This window comes from Primulina eburnea, chromosome 15 (genome assembly GCF_022965805.1).
Source record: "Primulina eburnea isolate SZY01 chromosome 15, ASM2296580v1, whole genome shotgun sequence".
Taxonomy (NCBI): Eukaryota; Viridiplantae; Streptophyta; class Magnoliopsida; order Lamiales; family Gesneriaceae; genus Primulina; species Primulina eburnea.
Genome location: NC_133115.1, coordinates 808,217 through 835,878, shown reverse-complemented (window position 1 = coordinate 835,878; position 27,662 = coordinate 808,217). Strand labels below are relative to the sequence as shown.

General features: G+C 33.2%; 2 protein-coding genes across 4 annotated transcripts in view; both read left to right on the top strand.

The window, feature by feature from the left end:
* Positions 1-3,723: 3,723 nt before the first annotated feature.
* On the top strand, positions 3,724-10,481 carry LOC140813616 (probable disease resistance protein RXW24L). The gene is given in 3 exon segments (XM_073172208.1): positions 3,724-4,427; positions 4,429-4,828; positions 8,673-10,481. Coding segments are annotated over 3 exon segments (2,742 nt in total). The 5' UTR covers positions 3,724-3,812; the 3' UTR covers positions 10,400-10,481.
* Positions 10,482-11,704: 1,223 nt separating this feature from the next.
* LOC140813615 (probable disease resistance protein RF45) overlaps positions 11,705-27,662 on the top strand; it is a 93,973-nt gene continuing 78,015 nt past the window's right edge. The window contains exons 1-2 of one of the 3 annotated variants that reach the window (XM_073172206.1): positions 11,707-12,668; positions 15,063-15,490. In XM_073172206.1, coding sequence (XP_073028307.1) covers positions 12,155-12,668; positions 15,063-15,283 — 735 coding nt within the window. In that variant the 5' untranslated portion in view covers positions 11,707-12,154 and the 3' untranslated portion in view covers positions 15,284-15,490. Of the gene's footprint in view, positions 12,669-15,062; positions 17,413-27,662 lie in introns of those variants that run through there. The other 2 variants (XM_073172205.1, XM_073172207.1) reach the window with 2 other exon arrangements.

Below are 27,662 nucleotides of genomic sequence, written 5' to 3'. Positions count from 1 at the left end.
AGAGAATGACAACAAATTGATTGTCATGAAGTAACTTGTTAGGAATCACCTATTCCAGGCCCACCACTTTCTCATTAAACCCAATCATATATACACCACGCTCATGGACCAAAGCCCCGTCTTGCATTCGTGTAGTCACGAGCTTTTAAAAGTGGTGCTCATTGTACGAGTTTCATGCACTATGCAACTCTTGCATGTGTATTCGAATGTCAGCAGCATTCAACATTTTCTCAAACTGTCCCTACAGTTCATTTGACATAGAAGCGAGCACATCACACTTTAGCTTGCACAATATGGTCCTACCATCTTGCATGCATTGTCAGTTCAACAAGACTGACATTAGTGTGTATGTCATTTTCTCCGAATTCAGAACAATTTTCCCAACCAGTCTTGAAAATTAGATTCGGTTAGCTTGTTAATAACAAAATTGGATTATGTGACGAAATCGAAAAATATACTGATATGGAAACAGAATAATTGTTGCTGATTATTTTAAAATAATTTTAAGATATAAAATATGGATTTTTATTTTATAAATACCCTCCCACTATTTTGACATTTCCACCACCCTCTGATGAAAAAGGGAAATCATATTTTCTTAGTAGGCACGTAGAGTCCAATTAGCCAATTATAATCCCGAATAATATCAGCCAATTATAATTTCTAAAAGGTAGAGTCCAATTGCATCCCTATGCAACCTCCGCGTGTTTTGCCTCACGTTTAATAAGGACCCAATAATATGACGTCGTTTATTTTCGCGTGTCAAACCAACCCATCAATATTGAATTGTAGTAGACGGTCGCCATGAGTTCCCCCAATAATATGAGCCGAAGTCATGGGAGTTCCACTCAATTCACATCATATGTCCGGTGGAAGTCACAGCTTTCCGGCATACAGTCCTCCCCAATAATATGAGCCAGACACTGTCCGCGGGTAGCGATCAACATGCAACCACGGTTGATGGAAGGCAAGGAAAAATTAAACTCCTTTAATTTTACTTTTTCGGTTTGATATAAATTTTGAATCTTATTCAAAATGAGAGATTTTAATTTTAAAATTGTCTCATCATTTTAATTTAAAAATCGCGTGCCACGAGTTTGTATGTTTGCCGGATTCATACAACTATATTATCTAATAATATACATACATGCATACTACTATATATCACATATATCATAATATGACATTCAACAATAAATAAGGATGATCGATCGCCAACACTATTAGATCCATGTGAGCCATACATGGATCCAGGTCCAAACTTAGGTGAATGCAGGGATGCAAATGCAACTTATTACAAAAGCTTCCAATATTTTACATGTCTTCATCTTGATCATCGGGCCCACCATCTTCCAGTCTTGATCTCCCACTATTTCTAATTATTACATTTGAATAGCCATGGCACATAAGGGATACATCTCATGGGGGTGGGAACGGGCCATAAACCAGGCCCTACTTTAATAATATCAAATATTATGATAATGAATAAAAAAACAGTATAATATCCTAACATACACCTAACACATTGGTCAAGGCTCTCGATCATCCTTCATGCATTTAATATCAAATATTAACATCAATTTAATTAAACAATTTAATTAATTGATAAATCATATATCTAATAATTTATCACACTAATAATTTATTATTAAAAATTACTATTATGAGTACAAGTAATAAAATAATAGTAATGGAAATTTTTTTTCAAAATTCTTATTTTAAATGTAATTATATTTTATTATTTAAATACGAGAATGATTTAAATTAAAAGTTTTGTCACTTGTTTAGTGTTTTAATTCTTTTAATGTAATAAAATAAATTGAGAAAAAAATCAATTGTAAAATTAATGTATCACGCCGATTTACCAAGCGTTACGTGTATTTACCCTTTTAAAAAAATAATAATAATATAAATGACTCTTTATAATTATATCAAAGTTGCACGCCTTGACAGAATGACAGTACATGTATTAAATTAATAATAATAATAATAATAATAATAATAATTATTATTATTATTATTATTATACAAGAAACCAAATTTTTCTTTAATTACATTAACAAAACACAAATAATACAATTAAAATCTAAGAAATTATTTAAATTACCTTTTCAAATGTAGATGGATGTACGCAATTTGTAAATGAATCAGCGACCGATGTTCAATATCTGTAATAAACTATAAACATTATCAGAAATATTACACAAAAATATCAAATATAAAAAAAAAATTCGACTGATACTCGGCGCACTTGTCCCAAATTTTGAAACTCAGCACAATTCTCCCAAATCAACTTCTGAATTACTGAGACTCGACGCAAATCTATAAAATTTTGTTATTCGATAGAATTTCATCAAATCAAATTAGAAATTCTAATAATCATACGATCGACGCAATTTATAAAGGGACAAGAGTCACGATTTCTAAAAATTATTACTAACAAAAAAAAAAACAACGGAACGAAAAAAACATATAATTGTGTAGGAGAATGTCGAATTTGTGTCGAAGGATTTTGACGAAAGAATATTTGTGCCGAAGAGTTTTGATTAATAATTGCGCCGAAGATCGAAAAAACAATATCAAATACTCGGTGCAATTAATCATCTGCTTCCGGAAGAAATCGAAGAATTTCAATGTATCCGGCATAGACTGTACCGGATTCTGAATCCGGGATAGACTGTCCCGGATTCAGACACAATAATTCTTTTTTGCCACGGATTCAAATGAATCCGTGACACACAAATTCATTTTTTTTTAATTATGAATCCGGGGTTTCAAGTTCCGGATTGTTACATTTTTACAACCTTTCCAATTCTGCAATATTTTAATAACTAAGTCTTAAAAATATAATATTTTTTAAAAAAAGCCGACGGCACATACCCCAACTCTGAGACTCATTCAATTGTATATTGTAAATGTTATTTTCGATGTATTTTTATATACGATGTTTATCTAATACTCATTCAATTCTATATTGTAAATGTTATTTTCGATGTATTTTTATACATGATATTTATCGAATCAACAAATTTTTTAAAAAAATATGTATGCCTCGTTTAAACGATCATGTATACCATTTATAAAAGTATATCGTGAATATGATGATGTCAATATGCAAGCCTTTCACGCATAGGAGGAGTTAAAAATATTTTCCATTATTTTGGTTTGGTACGAGTGCATTGACTATTAAAAATATGCAAAATTGTTGTTCCATAGGAGGTCTACTCTAACATGTAAAATAATTATAAAAAAAACTAGACGGTTTTACATTTGGACTCTATTCATGAAAAAATATTACTTTATATATATAAAAATAAATTACTATTCATGATAGTTATGGATCAGGTCAACCCGTCTCACGGCAAAAAATTCGTGACTCGTGAGACTCTAACAGAAGAGACTTGTTCAATAATTTTAGGCCATTGCATCTACTATGTGTTACTACACTTATAATATCATCTCATTGCTCGAGTAATTAATTGATCAGCCTAAAAATTTAAATGGTTGTTGAACCTTCGCCTTCATTCTTGTCGAGCATAAATTTTAAAAATAATTTTTAAGAATTTAAAATTATTTGAAATTAAATAAATCCTCTCTTTTCATGTAAATTTATATTTTATTATCGTGGATCCTTTCACGTATCAACATAAAAATATTAAAAAACGACGTACTATACGTGAATTTAGAAATGGAAGTCAGTACCACGAATGGACATTTATAAAACTCAATGTCAAAACAAGGTTAAATATTAAAATTTTTCCTCCAAACCCACACGATAAACCATCTTCTTCCAAAAAATTCTTGACCAAAAGATGGTTGATGCTGCTGCAACAATGGCTTTGGAAACGCTGCGTGATCTATTGATCGAAGAAGTGAAGTTTTTATCAGGTGTCGAAAGTCAGGTTGAGGATGTCGGAAGGGAGTTTCAAACGATGCGCCGTTTCTTGAAGGATGCCGACAAAAGGCGGGACATATACAACTCTGACATTGTGCGTGGTTGGGTCATGGAACTTATAGATCTGGCAACAAGGGCTGAGGATGTTCTTGAAAAATATGCTGTTGAAGTTACATCAAAAAGAGGTGACAAGAAATTGAAAAAAAGGCTCAAAAGATTCACTTGCATATTGGGTGAGTGTTTGGCTCTTCACGAGATAGGGAAGGAGACTGCATATGTTATGTCTCGCATGGCTGAACTCACCAACAAATTGGAGTCTATAAGTAGTGGGGAGGGATCGTCAAGTTTCAACTGCAATGACGATCAACAATTGCTGAGGCAGACATACGGTCATGGAATTGAAGAGCACTTCGTTGGGATGAAGAAGGACATAGATCTCCTCGTCTCGCGTATGCAAAACGATGATAGGGCATATCGAGTGATTTCTATATGTGGGATGGGTGGTTTGGGGAAAACGACTCTTGCCAGAAAAATTTATCAACACAAATTCGATTTTGAAAGCTCGTGCTTGGGTTTGCATTACGCAGAAACTTCAAGCAAAAGCTATTTTCCAGGAAATATTGAGGCAACTTCTTCAAGGAGAAAACAACGAACGAGTAATGAGAATGGGGGAAGCTGAGTTGGTGGAAGAACTATACGATATACAAAAAGCGAAAAAATGTCTGGTTGTTCTTGACGATATATGGGAAATCGATCATTGGAATATCTTAAAGAACGCATTTCCGCTAGCAGAATCGAATTCCAAAATTTTGCTCACCACTCGAAATCAAATGATTGCAGACACAGAATTTGTCTACGAACTAGAGTGCTTGACGGAGGATGAAAGCTGGGATCTGCTTCAAAAGATAGCTCTTCCCACCCATGATTCTCAAGGTTAGTTTCATTCTTTGGTTGATCAATACTTAACTTTTTATCTTTTTCTAGCTCATTTAAGTTGCTGAAATCCAAGCAAGTAATCTTGGCCAAAATAGTTCGAAATTTTGGGATAAGAACGTTATTTTATGAAATTAAGGCTATTTTCTATACACCAAACCAATGTTTTTATAATTGAACCGATGATCGAACTGGTTTAGCTTGAAACACGATTCAACTAATCGGACTGAAAAACCATTATATTATATAAAATAATAATATCATATCATAAATAATATATTTTAAATTATAAATATGTATATAAATAACAAAAAAAAAAATAGTTATCCAAATTTAAAATCTAAACATAGTGTAAGATGTATATATATAGAAAAAATATATTAACTATACCAAAGTTTTATAACTAAATAATTATATACATATATTCAAAAATCGAGAATATATATATATTTATATATATATATATATATATATTTATATATATATATATATATATATATATATATATATAAATTATATTATTACTAAAATAATGTTTTAGCGAAGCCAAAATATTCATGTATATATATAAAAATGATTAAATTTAAATTTTTTTCAAAAAAAATTTAAAAACGAAAAAATGTTTGAATCGGTTTTTTGGTTCATAGCCGTTTCAACCAATTTTTCATCTGTTTCGACTGTTTTGACTGTTAAAATGATTTTTAAGGTGTTTCGGACCGGACCTGTGACCACTTCATGGTCGATCAAGTTGAAAAGGCCGGTTTCGGTTCATTCCAGTTATGAAAACAATGAACCAAACATCTCACAACAAGACATGAATCGATAATTAATCTAACACAAAAAGATTATATATTATCATTGAAATGTGTTTTACTAATCCGTTGAAACATTTAAGTTTTAGTGATGTGCTTGCATTAAAAAATTCTTCAATTATATTAAAATTCAGTATTCCGAGAAATTCTGTAGTCAATAAGTTCAGTAAACCACATACACACATCTAACAATTTATCAAGAACTATCAAACTAAATGGACAATTGACCGACGATTTCCGTTGGGAATGAATCTAACAAGCGGACTATGTCAAGTTACAGTAATTGATGATAAGTCCAAGTATCGATTCCAAAGAGACTAATATTTAATTACTAGAATTTACATTACTTAACTTAAGCTAAACAACATAAATAAAAGATGATATATATGGATTATTAATCTAAATTATTAAACAAAATAATTACAACTAAAAACGAGAGATTCAAATATCAAGGAGGGATTCAAATTCGAATAAATAACTAAGACACACAACGGTAACAAAGTCTACTATGTTAACACGCGTTAAAATTCAATTAATTATTTAATTCTTGACAATCATGGTGATCCCCAAATTTATTCATTAAACAAATTCTCGAGTTAATAACATATTTAAATCTAATAGTACAATTATTTATAATGGAATTTAATTAGATCTAAATGCATTAAATCTTCGTGAAATTTCAGTTTTCACCTAAAACCGCACACTGAAATCGAATATTATTTCTAGTCAGTTTAACCATGTGTTGATGACGTTTTTGTTGCTATATTTAATCAATCTTCTTCCGATTCGTGATTAATCAACAGACATGTAAATAGTTGATCATGCTATTAACAAGAAATATTAAACTAACATCAATCAATAATTAAAATCTAGAAAAATAATATAATGAAAATAAAACAAATATCAAATAAAGTATTGTTTGGCCTTATCATGGTCTTAGTCTAAAGAGAATTATATAACTAAGACACACCACGGTAACAAAGTCTACTATGTTAACACGCGTTAAAATTCAATTAATTATTTAATTCTTGACAATCACGGTGAAATCCCCAAATTTATTCATTAAACAATTTCTCGAGTTAATAACATATTTAAATCTAACAGTACAATTATTTATAATGGAATTTAATTAGATCTAAATGCATTAAATCTTCGTGAAATTTCAGTTTTCACCTAAAACCGCACACTGAAATCGAATATTATTTCTAGTCAGTTTAACCATGTGTTGATGACGTTTTTGTTGCTATATTTAATCAATCTTCTTCCGATTCGTGATTAATCAACAGACATGTAAATAGTTGATCATGCTATTAACAAGAAATATTAAACTAACATCAATCAATAATTAAAATCTAGAAAAATAATATAATGAAAATAAAACAAATATCAAATAAAGTATTGTTTGGTCTTATCATGGTCTTAGTCTAAAGAGAATTATTTCATAAAATCAAAACAAAGGTGAAAACACATATTTAAGTTAATAGGAGAAAACAAAGTTAAGAATGAGTGAAAGGAATTCTCAGTGATTTGTGGCGTGTGTTGAGGAATTCCTCGTGTTCCTATCTCTGTCTTCCTCCATGTTGATGTTTTCATTGTGGACTTCTTTTCACTTCTTCCACGTATTCCCTGTTCTCTTCCTTCTCTGCTGTTCACTTATTCCACTTCTCTGCCCTCCTTTCTGCTATGTTCTGTTCTCTTCCTTCTCCCTCATTTCTTCTCTCTCCTCTAACTCTCTCTTATTCTCTCTCACTGTTCACGTCTCCGTCTTCTCTCCTCTCCTGTCACTTCTCCTCAAAACGAAATTTAATCTTTAAAACAAGTCCGCTTACAATATATTGGAATGCTAAAAACGTAGGTGCACGGCTTCGTGGATTGGAACGCTTCTTGCTCTTTGTTCGGGCAGCACTTCGGCTCGATTTCTAGGCTAACTTTGGGATGATTTTTTAGCAGAGTTTTGGCTAGGGAGAAGCTGCTAGAAATTCGAAACTTGCAGGAAGGGATTTCAAATTTTAGGTGTAGTGAATCCCAGGGATGCTGGACTATTTATAGGGGAGGATGATTGAGTTAAATAAGGTAGTCCAATCATGCCCAAAATTGTATCAAATCTCACAATACAACCCTACCATTCCTTGGCTGATGATTTTCTACTTAATTTAAGTTCCTAATTTCCTAATCCTACCCTTGATTTGCTCGAAAATGTGGTACAAGGATTTCTTCCATTCTTCTAGCTCAAGTTGCCTACATTCAATATTCAAGCACACCATATCTAGGCAAAGTTATAGGGGAATTTCGAATTTGGCAAGGTCCATGTATTCCTTCTTCTAAACCTTGCATGATATCTCCCAAAGCTTGCCATATATTCTACCTAGATTTTGAAAATTTGCTTGCAATCCTTATGCCTTAATTCCTCTAAACTTGTATGGTATTCCAATTTTTGTAAATTCCTTTCCCAATTTTTGAAAATATACATGCCTTCGGGTAAATATTATTGACTTGATACCACATATTTCCAATGTATAAAATTTCCAATACAAGGATTTGCAATATATTTCTCATTTAACTCAAGAATCCAATGTCCTAATTTCCTTGAAAAGGTTAATTACAAGGTTGATTAACAAAAATATTCGGTCCTATTGACACTGATCTTACCCATCGTTGTTTAAAAGAATTGAAGTTTGTATTCAAAGCTCATTGTTTGCTCAATTGATTAAGGTGATATTTCTTGCAAGATTAAGGTGATATCTATGAAAATCAAGTCAAATTAATTTCATTGGTCAAATTATTACAATTATAATTTCAAGTAGTCGAATCCAATGAATCTTTAATCCAAGAAAGACTTCAATAAAATGAAAACGATCTTATCAGCACAAATAATTTAAGAATATGGAATCATGGAAGATCAGTTAACCTTATTGTACGTATTTTATAAGCTATATGTAAAGATTTGTGGAACCTATTATTTGTTTATTGTTGTGTATATACTAATGTCACCAAGATGGAGATTTATTTATGTTTGCCAATTGTGCACACAGGGTCATCTATAGCCAACTCGAAACATTTTGAAGCTACAGGGAGGGAATTGGTACGCAAATGTGGGTGTCTACCCCTAGCGGTATCCATTATTGGTGGAATTTTGCGAGGAGAACGATATTTAGGGGACTGGAAAAAGGTTCTCGAGAATATAGATTCGCACCTGAAGCATGGGAAGGGCGTTGACGCCAATGATAAAAGGGTGGAACATGTACTAAACTTGAGTTACAACGTACTGCCTTACTACCTAAAATTGTGTTTTCTGTATTTAGGTTGTTTTCCAGAAGACAAGGATATACGTGTGGAAGATGTTTATTTGATATGGATGGCAGAAGGGTTGATTTCATCAGACGATAAAGGGCGAAGAGAAACTCTTTGGGATGTTGCGGAACGTTATTTAAATGAGCTAGCAAACAAATGCATGATTCAGGTGAAATTAATGACTGATGAATATACACTTGAGAGTTTTAAATCATGCCGCCTTCATGATTTAATGAGAGATCTATGTTTGTCAAAGGGAAAAGAAGAGAAGTTTTCTGAGGATTCTCAAGGAAAAATTCGAAGATTAACAATCAATTTGGGCAATGAAGACGCATGTAGTGTTGCCGAGTTTAAAAATGCAAACTTGAGATCTCTTCTATTGCTAAACAACCATGGAAAAGATCTTTATGATATTACTAACATCTGGAAAAATCTACTCAGCAACGCATTGCTCAGATCTCTCAAAGTCTTGGCATTGGAATACTGCAAATTTGAGGATGAAAAGTTACCTCACGTTGTCAGAAAACTAGTGATGCTCAAGCATTTGAGTATCAAACATAGCTATGTCCTGGAGGTACCCGAATTTGTCTGCAAACTACCATGTTTACAATCATTGGATTTGCGAGTGAAAGAAAATAATACTTTACCAAATTCGATTGACAAGATGGGACGATTGAGGCATCTCTTTTTGAATCCGGTAGGAACAAAGAAGATTGATGGTGCGAGACTAAGACTCGATGGCTTAACGGAATTGGAGACATTGATTGGGTTCAGTAGTCTGTTCTTTGATACTAACCATCTCCTCAAATTATCCAATCTCCGACGTTTTGGTGGGTATGTTGATGATATAGAAAGCTTGTCCGTGGTTGTTGATCACATGACTAAACTCAAGGATCAGCTTCGGGAGGCAAGATTAGAAATTTATGTGACGGATTTGAGTTCGGAAGAAGGTTCACTTGTCATTGATTCATTAATGCATTGCCCTCTCAATTATTTGAGGATTGATGGGCGTTTGAGGAGATGGCCGACTTGGGACCCTCAGTCACTCCAGAATCTTCATACTTTGATCCTTGACAGTAGTGAAGTTGGGGAAGATCCTATGGAAAAACTACAACATCTTCCCACGCTACGAAGTCTTTGGTTGGGGTGGAAATCATATGCTGGCACAAAAATGGCTTGTGAGAGTAAAGGATTTCATCAGCTCAAGAGTCTTACACTTGCGTTTTTGAGCAACTTGGAGGGATGGAGAGTGGAAGAAGGGGCAATGCCAAATCTTTCGGATCTCTGGATCCATAGTTGCAAAAGATTGAAGATGATTCCGGAAGGAATAGTTTTCATGGCTTCCATCACAAACCTGAGGATCACAGGAATGCCCAGTAATTTCATGGAGCGTTTGGGAAGAGAAGGAGAAGAATACCACAAAGTCAGTCATATTCCATGCATTGATTTGGGAATATCCGACGACTAGTTGTCTGTTTGCTGCATGAAAATTGACATTATCTACCCTCATGTTGTTGTATACAGAGCATTTTGGATTTGTGGCTTCCAAACAAAAAGGGTATTATAGACCTTTAAAAATAAAATGACTGATAATATCTTTGTATATTTCATACTACTCTATATTTCATTATTATAAAAGATATATGGCTACTCAAAAAATTGTTATTTTCAAATCATCTATACTTATAATATTTATATTTACTATTTTTGTCAATTTAAAATTTTCAGAATAAATCAGATAAACCAGTATCTGATTATTATATGTTTTTTTTTTAAAGTTAACTAATTTTTATTATATGTTTTTAAAAAATAATTATACATAAAAAATATATAATATATTTTAATATCAATTAATTAATTATTGTTTAATGATTCGGGCTCCCAACAGCTTTGACAAGAGCTCCATTGGAGATAACTCTAAATCCAATTAAAGCTATGGATCGTCTCGGATTACTTGTGTCGTTCACTGGAAAAATATATGAACTTCGCATGTAAAATAATTATGGACCATCAGGTCGATAATCGACCCTTATAATATTAGCCTAATAATTTAAATGATTGTTCAGACATAAATTAAATACCCAGTCATATTATAGTGACACTTTATAAATTAATAATATTTTAAAATATTAATTTTTCTCATATGTTAAATTAAATTTTTTTTATAAAATAATAAATAATGATTTTTATTCTTATATAAATTTAAGGTTCCGTCAATATCAAAAACCAATAATCCTCTAAATTACAAATATAAACAGAACAATTTAGTAAAATATGATTCCATGTTTTTTTTTTCTTGAAATTAAAATCTAGTTGAATTTTATCTCTAATTTTTCTCATTACATACAAAAAATTTGGTGTCACATTTGTTCTCAAACCGAGTTTCTATATTTTTATAAATACATATTTACACGAATTTTCATGGTCTCAATAAAATTTGACGATCTCAACAAATATTAATTCATTGATGTTTTACTAGATGTACATCATCTTTCATTCATTTAGCGATAAATTTTTTAATAAGTTAAACAATGTTTTGCAGATCGATAAGAAATATGGGCCGGCTAGCCTTTTATCGTATTTTATACAAAAGATTCTTTTGGATCATGTTCAGTAATGTATGGACTGATTATTTTAATTTGACTTAGAAAGCAATTGGCAGGAACATTTATTTAGTTGACGCCATATACCATCTTCTTCCATAACATTCTTGGCTAAAAGATGGTTGATGCTACTGCGACAATGGCTTTGGAAACGTTGCGTGACCTATTGATTGATGAAGTGAAGGTTTTTATCAGGTGTGGAAGGTCAGGTTGAGGATGTCGGAAGGGAGTTTCAAGCGATGCGCAGTTTCTTGAAGGATGCCGACAAGCGGCGGGACAGATACAACTCTGACATCGTGCGTGGTTGGGTCTTAGAACTTATAGATCTGGCAACAAGGGCTGGGGATGTTCTTGAAAAATATGCCGTTGAAGTTACATCAAAAAGAGGAGCCAAGAACTTGAAAAAAAGGCTCAGAAGATTCGCTTGCATATTGGGTGAGTGTTTGGCTCTTCACAAGATAGGGAAGGAGACTGCAGATATTACGTTTCGCATGGCTGAACTCACCAAAAAATTGGAGTTTATAAGTAGTGGGGAGGGATCGTAAAGTTTCCAGTGCAATGACGATCAACGATTGCTGAGGCAGACATACGGTCATGGAATTGAAGAGCACTTCGTTGGGATGAAGAATGACATAGATCTTCTTGTATCACGTATGCAAAAGGATGATAGGTCATGTCGAGTGATTTCTATATGCGGGATGGGTGGTTTGGGGAAGACGACTCTTGCCAGAAAAATTTACCAACACAAGTTCGGTTTTGAAGCTCATGCTTGGGTTTGCATTACGCAGAAACTCCAGGCAAAAGCTATTTTCAAGGAAATATTGAAGCAACTTCTTCCAGGAGAAAACAATGAACGAGTAATGGGAATGGGGGAAGATGAATTGGTGAGAGAACTATACGATATACAGAAAGTGAAGAAGTGTCTGGTGGTTCTTGACGATATATGGGAAATTGATCATTGGGATATCTTAAAGAATGCATTTCCACTAGCAGAATCGAATTCCAAAATTTTGCTTACCACTCGAAATCAAAGGATTGCAGACACAGAATTTGTCTACAAACTTGAGTGCTTGACGGAGGATGAAAGCTGGGATCTGCTTCAAAAGATAGCTCTTCCCATCCATGATTCTGAAGGTTAGTTTCATTTCGTTGGTTGACCATATTAAGAATATTTCACTTAAATTCCCGAAACCTGCACAAGATATTGACCAACAATCTGCTGTCACCTGTTGGGAAGTTATCGAAGTTCATTATCACCTCAAGATTAATGTGATATCTGTTAGAGTAGGTGCCCGTCGAGCCAAGTGTTGGCCGAGTGTTCACAATGAAACTCTATGTATAAGCAGTCTTTATTTTAATAATATTTGAACTTATTACTTTGGCACATCTTTATCTGTATACCCATGCTAGCTGCATAGATAAAGCCCTTGAATATACAAATAGTAGAAAGAATATGAGATGCTCATATGATGAGTATCATGAAACTCATATTTGTAATACTGTATATTCTAAACGGTTCCTAGTCGATTCAGCCGCCACTAAGAAGGATATAGGCCGCTCGAGTTAGAGACTAGTATCTGCGATGTGAGTACCATGTTTCATTGGTAGGGGACATTGTGATGTCCGAACGTGCAGATAGGTGCTCCTTGTAGAGTGCACTGAACAACCCTCCATAAAAGGACTTTCCAAGTGGTTCTCACTTATCGAGTGGAAAAGTCCTAGTTTATGGTTGTACAGAATTAGTCCTTATGACCCGGGACAACATTGAGACTCTATGTGCTAGAATTACACTTTGACTTGTTTACCGACTCTCATGGGGTCATCAGGTGGCAAGGTTGGGTGTTCTGTCGAAACACATAGGAGTCGATGCATTGTAGTCGGGGATTCACCGCTTACCTTCGGGTATGGATATCCTATGTGTTATCATGTGTATGTAGGTTGAAATCTCTGGCCAGAGTATGGTTGTAATTATGAAAGGTGTTTCATAGATTACACCATCGATGCAACTACGACATGACACATAGTATCGATTCATTGACAACTCTCGATAAACCAATGGTTGTCGAATCGATCGGGATATATGAGTTGAAGGGACCGTACTGTACGCTAACCATAATTGAATGGTTCTTGCAGGCACTATCATGTGATACCTAGGGAATCACGTAAGCGATGCTGCTAGGCGTTTAACGTGATTGGTTGGGTACTATCAGACTTGAGTTCTGACGTTCTTACTATCAAGAAGTTGATAAGTAAGAATGGAGCAATTGGGGTATGCTCGAATAAGGACATGTTTAGTCCGAATCACATGGAGATGTGAACCCACGGCTAGTTGTATCAATGAACCATTGAGGGCCACACAAGTACTAGCTTTGTAAATCCCGATGAGAAGTAAAATAGTTCAATGTGTTGAACGGCTTATAAAGGAGTTTATAAGCGTAAGGAAAATTAGAAGTATGACTTCTATGAGAGAAATGTAAATTTTGATTTATGGAAGTGTTCCTAAATTAAAATTTGGCCAAGAGAATAATGTATTTGAAAATTGTGATTTTCATAAACATTATAATGGACTAAATTAAATTAATTCAAGTGTTGAATTAATTAAACACTAGTGGGCCTTGTAGAGCCCAGATAATTAATTTAGTTCAAGTGTTGGATTAATTAAATAATATTGAGTCTTGTAGAGCTCAATTAAAATAATTATTTAAACTAGTGGGACTTGAGTAAATTCAAGTAATGTTTAAATAGTCTCAAATGTGTTTGAGATATTTAAATTTAGTCCAAAGTTTTTAATTTGATTAAAAACTATATAGTATGCATGCATGGGAGGTGAAGGGTTGGAGATTACTTTTGAATAAAATAATGGCATGGCATGCTACTTTTCACTTTTGCTTTTTGCAACACCAAGGCATGGAATTGAATTCATTCTTCCTTCCCTCCCAAGTGAGCATGGCCGAAAATTGCTCTCTCATTCTCTCCATATTTTCTTCTTCATTTTGTTCTTCAAGTTGTTGAGGAATAAACACACTTCTCTTTGAAAAATCCTCACATTTTTCTAGTGCAAATTGTGAGGGGATTTCCCTAGTTAGTGGTGGGCTTAATTTGAAGGAAAGTTTCAAGGATTTGGAGGAGGAGCTTGTAGATTCATCTTCCATTCAAGAGCTTTGTTGTTTGACAACAAAGTTGGAGCCAAACATCAATCCTTGTGATTGATAGGTAATCTTTCTTACATCCTATGTATGTTAATGTTTTTGTAAATATTGCACAAGTCCTATGGGGTGGCCGAAATTCTTATGTCAAAAATTCGATTTTTGTGCTTCCGTTGCGTTTCCGGCCACCGTAACCGGTCCGCTTTCAATATCTATGACCATCAAGTCAAGTTAATTTGATGTTGTCAAATTATTACAATTATAATTTCAAGGGATCCAATCCAATGAATCTTTTTATGGAACCTATTCTTTGTTTATTGTTGTGTATATACTGATGTCATCAAGATGGATATTGATTTATGTTTGCCAATTGTGCACACAGGCTCATCTACATCCAACTCGAAACATTTTGAAGCTATAGGAAGGGAATTGATACGCAAATGTGGGTGTCTACCCCTAGCGGTATCCGTTATTGGTGGAATATTGCGAGGACAACGATATTTAGGGGACTGGAAAAAGGTTCTCGAGAATATAGATTCACACCTGAAGCATGGGAAGGGTGTTGACGCCAATGATAAAAGGGTAGTACATGTACTAAACTGAGTTACGATGTATTGCCTTACTACCTAAAGTTATGTTTTCTGTATTTAGGATGTTTTCCAGAGGACGAGGATATAAATGTGGAAGATGTTTATTTGATATGGATGGCAGAAGGATTGATTTCATCAGATGATAAAGGGCGAAAGGAAACTCTTTGGGATGTTGCTGAACGTTATTTAAATGAGCTAGCAAGCAAATGCATGGTTCAGGTGAAATCAATGACTGAAAAATTTACATTTGAGAATTTAAAATCATGCCGCCTTCATGATTTGGTGAGAGATCTATGCTTGACAAAGGGAAAAGAAGAGAACTTTTTCGAGGATCCTCAGGGAAAAATTCGAAGATTAGCTATCAGTTTTGTTGATGACGATACAGCATGTAGTGTTGCACAGTTTAAAAATGCAAACTTGCGATCTCTTCTATTGCTAAACAACCAGAGAACAGATCTTTATGTTAAAAAAATCTGCCAAAATCTATTCACTAACGCATTGCTCAGATCTCTCAAAGTCTTGGTATTGGAAAACTGCGAATTTGAGGGTCGAAAGTTACCTGATGTTGTGAGAAAACTAGTGATGCTCAAGCATTTGAGTATAAGAGATAGCTGGGTCTCGGAGCTGCCAGAATTTGTCTGCAAACTACCATGTTTACAATCAATGGATCTGCGATCGCGAGGACGTATGGCTTTATCAAATTCAACTAATAAGATGGGACGATTGAGGCATCTCTTTCTGGATCCAGTCATGATAACGAAGATTATTGATGGGATAAGACTAAGACTCGATGGCTTAACGGAATTGGAGACATTGATTGGGTTCAGTAGCGAGATCTTTGATATCAACAATCTCCTAAAAATAACTAATCTCCGAAGTTTTAGTGGGTATGTTTACGACATTGAAAGCTTGCCTGTGGTTGTTGAATACATCAATAAACTCAAGGATCAGCTTCGGGAGGCAAGATTAGAAATTGAAGTGAGGGATTTGAGTTCCGAGGAAGGTTCACTTGTCATCCATTCGTTAACACATTGCCCACTTAATTCTTTGAGAATTGATGGGCGATTGAGTAGATTGCCGACTTGGGACCCTGATCAGTTAATCCAGAATCTTCATACTTTGAGCCTTTTTAATAGTAGAATTCTAGATGATCCGATGGAAACACTACAACATCTTCCGGCGCTACGAAATCTTTGGTTGGGCCGGGATGCATTTGCTGGAACTGAAATGGTTTGTGGGAGTAAAGGATTTCCTCAGCTCAAGAGTCTTACACTTTGGGGATTGAGGAATTTAAAGGGATGGAGAGTGGAAGAAGGGGCAATGCCAAATCTTTCGGATCTCGAAATCTTTAGATGTTTAAAATTGGAGATGATTCCACAAGGAATAATTTCCATGGCTTCCATCACAAAGCTGACCATTTGGGAAATGCCCAATAATTTCTTGGAGCGGTTGAGAAGAGAAGGAGAAGATTACCACAAAATCAGTCATATACCATTCATTAATTTGGAAATACCCGGCTACTAGTAAAATAACATTTTGGATTTGTGTGCCTCCAAACAAAAGTCTTTAATGAGATTATAATATATTTGTATATTTCATACTACACTATATTCCATTCTTATATTTTTATTATTTTCTTCCATATCTTCCACGGCATTGGAAGGTATATATGTCATCTTTTGAAGGTATAACGTAACTGTGGGCTTTAACTTGATCCATGAGCCATCGACCAATTATGTTACTCACTGAACTTTGTAAATTTGCAACATCGGCGGAGTTTTTGGAACTTTCTAAAAGTTCTCTCTTAGCTGCGATGGCATTGGAAGGTATAGTTATCATCTTTTGATTGAATGTCCGAGCTATAACAGTAAGTAGATATTCTGATATATCTGATTTTTTTACTGCTCTATCACCTGAATCAGATTTTGGTCTTGCAACGTTCAGCCATAAAAATCGGCTTGTATGATGTTCAGGGCGATTCGCATGTCGGGCTGGCAATGCAGCTCAAAGATGTTATGCCACTGTTTTCATTTTTAGCTCATGTATTGTCGGGTTTTGGAAAAGCTAGCAATATTGATTTTGAATATAACATAACTTATTATTGTGTGGCTAACATATTTCATTAAGGGTGTAGTCTATAGATGTCAAGTTGCAAGATTTGAGAAGCTTGAACTTGAATTTAGTCAAGTTGGAAATCTGGCAAGCTGAATTATTTCAATAATATTTCATATCTCAGTAATAGAAATGACTAGTGGGCAAATCAGTTAGAGGAATGGGGAAATTCTTATGTTTGATATGTCTTCATGATATATATATATATATAATATCTATTACTATCTATTAAGGGTGAGGCACTTATAGTAACTAACTTTGGTGTCATGGTCTGTTTTATTAATTATATATATTAATGAAATGTTAAAATTTTTATGTAAGTTATATGTAGTTCAGCTGTTAGAGTCTTTGTTTTAATGGTTTAGGTTAAATGTTCAATTCCCATTGAGATCATTTTTTTTTATTTATTTTTTCATTTATTTTTTAATTTATCTATCAAAATTACAGTTTAGTCCCTCACTATTTCTTATAGTTATATTATGATCCTCATTTAAATATAAATCAAATGAATTATAAAAAAATATTATACAAGCACGCAACGCGTGCGTCGGTGTACTAGTATACTAGAAAAACGCACGTGCGTGGCACGCATGAAGCATATGTTGAAGTAATTAGAATTTGATTTTTTTTTAGATAAAATAACTTATGAAGAGGTATCTCGAGCCTGCCGCAAGGGAAAGAGCGCACACCGCCCGTCACACCCTAATAAAATAGTTAACTCAACAAAAGATGATGATAATAGTATTGTAAATTTTGACAATTCGTGTTAATTAGCATATGTAACTAATTTGGAAAAAAAAATATTTTTTTAATTTTAAGAAAGATTTGGATTACTAAAATTTTTATCATATCTTTTTTATTATATTGTTTTCTTTTGTTATTTGTCATAATAATGCATATATTTTATTACAATATTCAATTATTACAATTTTTTTTGACAATCAATGATATGTAATTTTTTATTTACAATGTTTGATTATTATTCTCTTTCATGTAAATTGACAACAATTTCTACTGAATGCTTTTACTTTCTTAGTCACCTTTAATTTATTAGACACTTATACTTGATAACATATAAACTACACATTATTATTAGGGGTGAGCAAAATTTCGGCTAAACTGAATTAATCGACTGAACCGAGTCAATTCGGAAATTCGGTTCAGTTATTTCAGAAATTCGGTTTTCAAATTAAAAAAATTTGGTTATATCGGTTAATTCAGTTTGGTTATGGTTTTCAAAATTTTGAAATCGACTAACCGAATTAACTGATATAATAAATACTATTATTTATCAATTTTAATATAATTTTTAATTTTAAAAGCAGCCCTAATTCTAAAGAAAAATTTGTGATGTATGTGATTTTATGTTTTTATGCATTTGTATAGACTGTAGTGTTCAAAAAAATTACATATATAATTAAAGTTAAATAACAATTTTTTTAAAAACTAATCGGTTAATTCGGACACCAACCGAATTAACCGATTTTAATTGGTTATGAAAATTAATTCGGTCGATTTGGCTATTGCTAAATATTTCTGTTCGGTCCGGTTATGACTAAATCGGTTCGGTCGGTAACTGAACCAACCAAATGCTCAACCCTAATTATTATAACAATTATCATCACATAAAAAGTACTGATGGATTGATTTTAAAAAAAATATTGATTATGTTGTCATTTATTTGTAATTTATAATAATAAAATTTTTGACAATAAATCATCTTTTTACCGATTCTTATGACCCTTATTTTAATATTTCATATTAACTCACAATTATAATTAGCACAATCAAATTACTAATGTCATATTGGTATTATCTTCAGAAAAATAATATAGTTAATTTTTCTAATTGTTTAAATATCTTAACGGGATCATTTGTGTACCCTTATCTTGAGAAAATTCATTGCATTTATAAAGTTTGAACGGTAAATATAACTTTATAGTATACATTTAATTTGGAAACTGAATTCATTGTATGATAAACACTTCTTCAATTTCTAATTTTTTGTGTAACCCAAAAGAGTTCATATTTTTTCTTTTTTATCTTCTCCAACCCACTATAAAATGTTATTAAAAAATATTTATATCTAGAAAAATATTTTTATTTTTTTTCTTGTCTATATATTTTGTTATATGTGAACATATATTCTACTTCATTGTCTTAATTGCCATATATCTTTACTATATAATTTGTGTACCCTGAAGATGAATAAGTTCATTTTGTAGTTTTTTATTACATGGACTTAGGTTGATATATTAATATGTAATATACATAGATATAAGAATTTTCAAATTCAATTTATTCACAATGATTTTTCATAACAAATGCCAACTCAAAATAATAAAAATTAGGATTCATAATTATTTTAAATATGATATAAAAATAATATGTGGAAACTTTTTTTGACATTTTAGTTGCAAAATACAATGATAGTGCATTTATTTAAATATCTTATTTCTCACTAAAGATCAAAATTTGTTTATTTCTTATTTTGATTATCGACAAATCCAATATTTCATTTAAATGTTTTTTTTAATAATATTTACATGAGTTTTATTGTATATTTATCCAATTTGAAAGGGATAAAATTATAATTCAATATCTAATAATATTTGAAAACTCTAGAATGCTTCTAAATTTAAAAATCGAGTAACATGTAAGGGAACAATTCAAAACTAAAAGTTGATGCAACATGTTTCTTCTAGCTTTACAATGAATAATGTAGGATCGAGCGTTTGCTTAGGATTTTCGAAAATCCTCCTAGAATATATGCCTAGATGTTGTAAAGCATGGATACAAGGAAGCATACAAGGTAAATTAGAAATAATCATCAAACTTATGCACAAAGAAAGAAATCCTTACCCTAGCCACCATATTTTCGAAATTGTGGAGGGTAATGAGATCAAGAATGAATCTCACAACCTTTGTAACGTCCCGAAAATCAGACTATCTAATTTCAGGACTAAGTTTTGTTGATTTCAGGAGGTTGCTCGTTTCCAGGCTCACATGGTTGCTACTAAGCATGAATTAGAGTGTCTTAGGAAGTTATTGGGTCATTGGTTTCCATCCATACACACACAAATGCATAAATGACAGCAACTTTTTATTTGAGCGCAGAATGAGACACGGTTTCTACCATTGAGTTGTTTAAGTGCAGTGTTCGAACCTTGGCTGTCCTAGGGACTGTAGCCATGGTTAGAACCCTCCCTTAACATGTCTAGGGTGTGACCAAATCGGTATTTACAAGCTTGGTTCAAGGAGCCATCAGATTTTTACATCAACAATGCAAGAGTCATTCGGTTTTTCCCTTTTCAGATTCTGTGTGAGTGTGATTTCGGTTTTTGTGTGTGGGATGAATTGTGGTTGGCTCCTAGCCTGTGGCCATGGTTCATACAACTCTCAATCATGTCTAAATCGAGTCATGGTCGCTCAAATGGCCATTGGAACGATACAAGACATCAAAACAATGCAATACATCACACTATACAGAAATTGGCTCTCTCGGTTTTGAGCTGTGATTGTCCTAGGTGTTAGCTCAGTTTGTGCCTGGCTTTTAGCCCTTAGCCATGGTCCAAGCCATGCCTTAGGATTTTGGTAAGAGTCCTTGGGCGGTGGTTCAATCCCATAGTCATTTATTTCAGGATTTTCACCACAAACAAGTAAACTGCTACTGCTGCACTTTTCCAGCAGCTTTGAGCTTCGGTTTTGGTGTTTGTTTGAGTTCTTGGTTGGCTTTTAGCCCATGCCTTGGACTGGACAGTACCTTAATGAGTTAGGAAGGTCATGTTTTTGGCCGTTCGTGATTTGGTCGAGTTTAGAAGTCGTACGAGAATTTACGGTGAAAGATGCCAAAATGACTCTCGAAAGAGTGTTTTATGTTTTTGGATTCCTTTCATCTATTTTCGTGTTTTACAGTTATTAGGCATATTTTTCAGTATGTTTGAGGAATTTGATCATGGTTAAACGTCGGTTTAATGTTGGTTCGGGTTGGTACTAAGCCGTGGTTAAAAATCAAGTTATTGGCTCTGGCTGTGATTGATCTCTACCGCCCAGTATACTGTGGTTTAGTCTGATCAGGCGCTTACGCTATGTTATGGACCACTTGCTTAGAAACATTATCTCTACCAGAAAATTATGATATGTTATGACAGAGCTCTATTGAGCAAAGCTTTTACGTATGAATTTTCAGATATGCACGTAGTTATAATTATTCATGATACGATTTTCACCGTACGCTCTACGATACTTTATTTGTATGATGCATGCGATTTTATGTTATATTTACTTGTTATTCACGATATATACATGTTGAGTCTTTAGACTCACTAGACTTGATTGTTGTAGGTATTGACGAGGTCGAGACCGCGGGCGAAGACCAGTGAGCGATCTTGGGACAGAAGTAGTAAACCCGAGGACCTTATGATTTAATTTATGCACCTTTTATTATTCAAACTCAGTTTTAATACGTTGGATTATTTTTAAGTTAATGTTTACGTTGGATTATTTTTAAATTGTTGGTTGAAAACAATATTTGTTTCCGCTGTTATTTTAAATTTAAAATTATTTACATGTTTATTTTAATTAAATAAGACAATATAAATATTTATTTAGAAATTTTTTAATAATTCCGCAAAATTATGAATACGAAATACGGGCCTTTACAGTTGGTATCAGAGCCTATGATCTTGTAAAGGGTTGTACTACTACTGACCTCGAGAAACTCATGAAGTCACGTCTTCGGTCTGTAAGTTTTAAAGTTTTAAATTATTTCATATAGTAAGCATCAAGTTATGATTTTAGCATGTGCATGTTTTAATTCTATCACCTGTATGTTTGCATGACATACGTTTTAAAGTACAGGTTTGCCTGCCGTTATGATTTGAAATTGAATCTTTAGAAAAAATTTTATGCATATTACGAATGAAATGCGAAATTATATTACTTTATGCATGATGGCTTTGTGTATTGGAATGGAGTAGGAATTTGATTGTTGGGCGTTACGAAATGTTGATAACGATTTGAGTACATTGATTTTTGGTTAATAAGCACTGGAGTTCAACTCTTTGGGTAATAAGTTAGTCATGAAAATTCTGAATGCTTTCGGGAAGTAGATATTTTTTTAAATTCTGATGTTGAGTTAATTTTTGAGAATCTTGTATAAGGAATAATGACTAGAAATCTACGACGAAATTTATAAGTTTATAAATATATAAGTTGGGATTTTAAGTATTGAGGGGAATGTAAGATTAGTTATAAAAATCGAATTGCATGAATTGAGAATTTTAAGGACCTAAGTGTAATAACCAATAGTTTGAGGATCTAAGTGCAAAAATAAAATTCTAAGGGATTATTTTCGAATTTACCAAATTTTGAGATGTATAATTTTTAGTTCGAGAATTTTAAGGTTAATGGGGTTAAATCGAAAAATTTTATGGGGACAATAACGCAAATTTCTTAGATTTGTAAGACCAAAAATATAAATTTTGAGAACTTTAAGGGCCGAATTGCAGAGTCCGAAAATTTTAAGGATTAAATGCGAACTTTTGAGGAACACTTGGGATTTTGAGTATTTATAGAAATGTAAGATGTGTTATGGGAATTAATTTTGGGTTTAATAAACTTAAGGCTATTGAACCTTATGATACGAGAAATCTATAAAATGAAATTGAGAATACTGAGAACTCATGGGTAATTGTGGAATTTTCGGGATTTAAAAAAAAATTCTTGAGATGAGAATTGAAAGGTTTAAATGATAAGAATTTTTGGTAATTTAAGCTTAGAAAGATGATTAGAACCTCGAAATAGCTGAATTATAATGTTATAAGGAATGACAATCAAGGACACTGTAGGATGAATAAATCTTGGTCTTGAAAATTTAAGCGTTGGTGATATAACGTCGGGGCAAATTAAGAATTTAAAGTGACGAAAAGTTAAAGTAAAAATTTATCGGTTAGCTAAGTTATAAGAGTAAACATTGAGTTAGCGAATTTTTTTTGGGAATTTAAGTTTGATGTGTCGTAAGTTTTAACCAGGATCTTAACAGTTAGAATTATACCTTTGGGGGAATTTGATTTTTCTAGAAAGTTGAGTATGATGGATTGTTAGGTTACTCGATAGACGTATGTAAGAATTGAATTAGATACCTTATCTTGAGGAATTTTGAAAGTCATTAAGAAATTTGGGACTAAGCGGATATGTGGGCTGGAGTTATACTATCTAATATTATTTGGGTTGCATAAGCTTGAATTTCAAGATTTATAAGATAGGTGTTCATACCTAAGTTTTCGGAGAAATAAAAACAAAAAGAGAATTAGAGGCGTTCAACATAGAGTACCAGTGAACTAACATTAAGATTTTAATTGAGTAAGAAATCCGAAATCTTGATATGGGAATTTTAGAACTCTATGGGTGATATGAGCGAAGTTGAATTATTAGAGTAAGTTTATCGCTAACACGAGATAACTAATTAAGTTTTATACACTAGACTTAATTAAGCATTGATGATACTTAAGAATGCGACATTTGTTTCAATGAGGAAAGTCCAGAGTCTTAGGCCTCAACTCTATTGTAATTGGAAAGAAAATGGTTTAAGCATATAATTGAGACTTGAAGGGCTTTAAAATATTGGTAGAAGGTCGATGTTGTATAATTGGGTTTTATGGATTAACGTTATTTGAGGATTAAGATTTGCAACAATTTATATTTGGGGTATACTCGTAAATAGTTAAGTTATATAAGTTTGGGCTGAAAGATAAAGATTCGATTCAAGGATCTTAGACTAATTTTGTTATGGAGCTGAGATAAGATTTAACCTTTAAGTGTATCACTGAGGATAGAAGTTGATCAGTAACCTTTGGTGCTAAGAGTCTTTAAGTTGGACTGCGTAAATGCTAATGTAATAGGTCGTTGAACATTACGGGTATAGAAGGTAAGACATGATAAGTTTGAACCACCAATTCTAATATTGGGAACGGTGAGAAAAGTCAGAATTCGTGGTCATAGTAAAGTAAAGCTAAGTTACCATAAGTCGTTTTAAGTTGCGATTCGCAAACGAGATTTTTGATAGGCAATCTAATTAGGATTGAAGAAACGTAAAGACAGCCTAGGACTTAATTTTTATAAGAGTAGCGCAACGGTAGCGTGGATTGCTGGGATAATAGAATAAGAATATAAACTTTTTGATAATCAAGGATAAGCGAATTTCGAGGACGAAATTCAATTTAAGGGGGGTAGATTGTAACGTCCCGAAAATCAGACTACGTATAAGCCATGCATAATTATTGTTATTTAAATTAAAATGATTTTTATGCATGAGAGTTTAAATTCATTCTTTTAAATTTATTGAGTCATGATTATTTATTTTAAAAAAATAGATGTTTAGTTTTATCTTTTCAGGATAAATACGCGAGGCCGGACCGGAGTTTGGAGATTAATATAAGATTAATAATAAGAAAAATATTCCTAAATTTAAATTAAGTCAAGGAATAATTAAATTTACAGAAAAAGAATGTTTTAGGATTTATTAAATTAATTGGAGTCAAGTTAGTAAATAAATTCTATTAGGTTCAATATTTAATTAAAGTTTAAATTAAAATATGTAAACAAATGGGGGATGAATTAATCTAAGTATAATGTATATTCAAGAAATTAATTATAGCATTTAAATATTTAAATTTGAAATCATGCAATACCATGCAAGAGTTTATTCTAAATTCTCTAAAGTGTATAATGGGTATTTAAAATCTTAAGAATTTAAAATGCAAGGTTTAAATAATAATACATCATACAAATTAGTAATAATGTTGGGACAACATTTAAAATATTTCAAAGGTTTAATAAATTTCCATTCAAACCATCCTCAATGACCCTTAAGGTGGATTTAATTCCTCATAGTTAAATCACTAATTAATAGTAATTCAAATACTATGATACACATCATTTCTCCTCAACTTATTACCTGGTAATTAAATGAAAATATACAGCAGGTTGAAGAAAATAATAGGCCAACTCAAGGAGAGGAAGAAACAATTTGATAACCATTCACCTCCTTGACTTGTAACCCCCAACTTAATGTGTATTATAGCCCCTTTAACACCTCCTTTATCATACACCTTCACCCCTAACATCATATACACCCATATGCTCGAAACCATCAGCAAGAACAGCAGCCTAAGTCGTGAGAATAGCAGCAAATCAGTAGGAGAACAAGAGGAGAAATCCAACTCGGTTCCGCCTCTCGTCTTCGTCGTATTGATTTGTTTTGTGTCAAAACAAATTCCAGGCATGTATATATTACTTCTTTGCTCTTCAATCAAGTTATATTAGCTATTTTAAAACAATATATGATCAAGATTCATGAGACATCACGAAATTACAGCAAGGTTTACCAAGCAAAATCTGTACAGATTTTTCCTAAATTCTTTTGTTTCCAACTTCACGGGTTTGCTAAGTTTTGTTGATTTCAGGAGGTTGCTCGGTTCCAGGCTCACATGGCTGCTACTAAGCATGAATTAGAGTGTCTTAGGAAGTTATTGGGTCATTGGTTTCCATCCATACACACACAAATGCATAAATGACAGCAACTTTTTATTTGAGCGCAGAATGAGACACGGTTTCTACCATTGAGTTGTTTAAGTGCAGTGTTCGAACCTTGGCTGTCCTAGGGACTGTAGCCATGGTTAGAACCCTCCCTTAACATGTCTAGGGTGTGACCAAATCGGTATTTACAAGCTTGGTTCAAGGAGCCATCAGATTTTTACATCAACAATGCAAGAGTCATTCGGTTTTTCCCTTTTCAGATTCTGTGTGAGTGTGATTTCGGTTTTTGTGTGTTGGATGAATTGTGGTTGGCTCCTAGCCTGTGGCCATGGTTCATACAACTCTCCATCATGTCTAAATCGAGTCATGGTCGCTCAAATGGCCATTGGAACGATACAAGACATCAAAACAATGCAATACATCACACTATACAGAAATTGGCTCTCTCGGTTTTGAGCTGTGATTGTCCTAGGTGTTAGCTCGGTTTGTGCCGGGCTTTTAGCCCTTAGCCATGGTCCAAGCCATGCCTTAGGATGTTGGTAAGAGTCCTTGGGCGGTGGTTCAATCCCATAGTCATTTATTTCAGGATTTTCACCACAAACAAGTAAACTGCTACTGCTGCACTTTTCCAGCAGCTTTGAGCTTCGGTTTTGGTGTTTGTTTGAGTTCTTGGTTGGCTTTTAGCCCATTGCCTTGGACTGGACAGTACCTTAATGAGTTAGGAAGGTCATGTTTTTGGCCGTTCGTGATTTGGTCGAGTTTAGAGGTCGTACGAGAATTTACGGTGAAAGGTGCCAAAATGACTCTCGAAAGAGTGTTTTATGTTTTTGGATTCCTTTCACCTATTTTCGTGTTTTACAGTTATTAGGCATATTTTTCAGTATGTTTGAGGAATTTGATCATGGTTAAACGTCGGTTTAATGTTGGTTCGGGTTGGTACTAAGCCGTGGTTAAAAATCAAGTTATTGGCTCTGGCTGTGATTGATCTCTACCGCCCAGTATACTGTGGTTTAATCTGATCAGGCGCTTACGCTATGTTATGGGCCACTTGCTTAGAAACATTATCTCTACCAGAAAATTATGATATGTTATGACAGAGCTCTATTGAGCAAAGCTTTTACGTATGAATTTTCAGATATGCACGTAGTTATAATTATTCATGATACGATTTTCACCGTACGCTCTACGATACTTTATTTGTATGATGCATGCGATTTTATGTTATATTTACTTGTTATTCACGATATATACATGTTGAGTCTTTAGACTCACTAGACTTGATTGTTGTAGGTATTGACGAGGTCGAGACCGCGGGCGAAGACCAGTGAGCGATCTTGAGACAGCAGTAGTAAACCCGAGGACCTTATGATTTAATTTATGCACCTTTTATTATTCAAACTCAGTTTTAATACGTTGGATTATTTTTAAGTTAATGTTTACGTTGGATTATTTTTAAATTGTTGGTTGAAAACAAATATTTGCTTCCGCTGTTATTTTAAATTTAAAATTATTTACATGTTTATTTTAATTAAATAAGACAATATAAATATTTATTTAGAAATTTTTTAATAATTCCGCAAAATTATGAATATGAAATACGGGCCTTTACAGTTGGTATCAGAGCCTATGATCTTGTAAAGGGTTGTACTACTACTGACCTCGAGAAACTCATGAAGTCACGTCTTCGGTCTGTAAGTTTTAAAGTTTTAAATTATTTCATATAGTAAGCATCAAGTTATGAT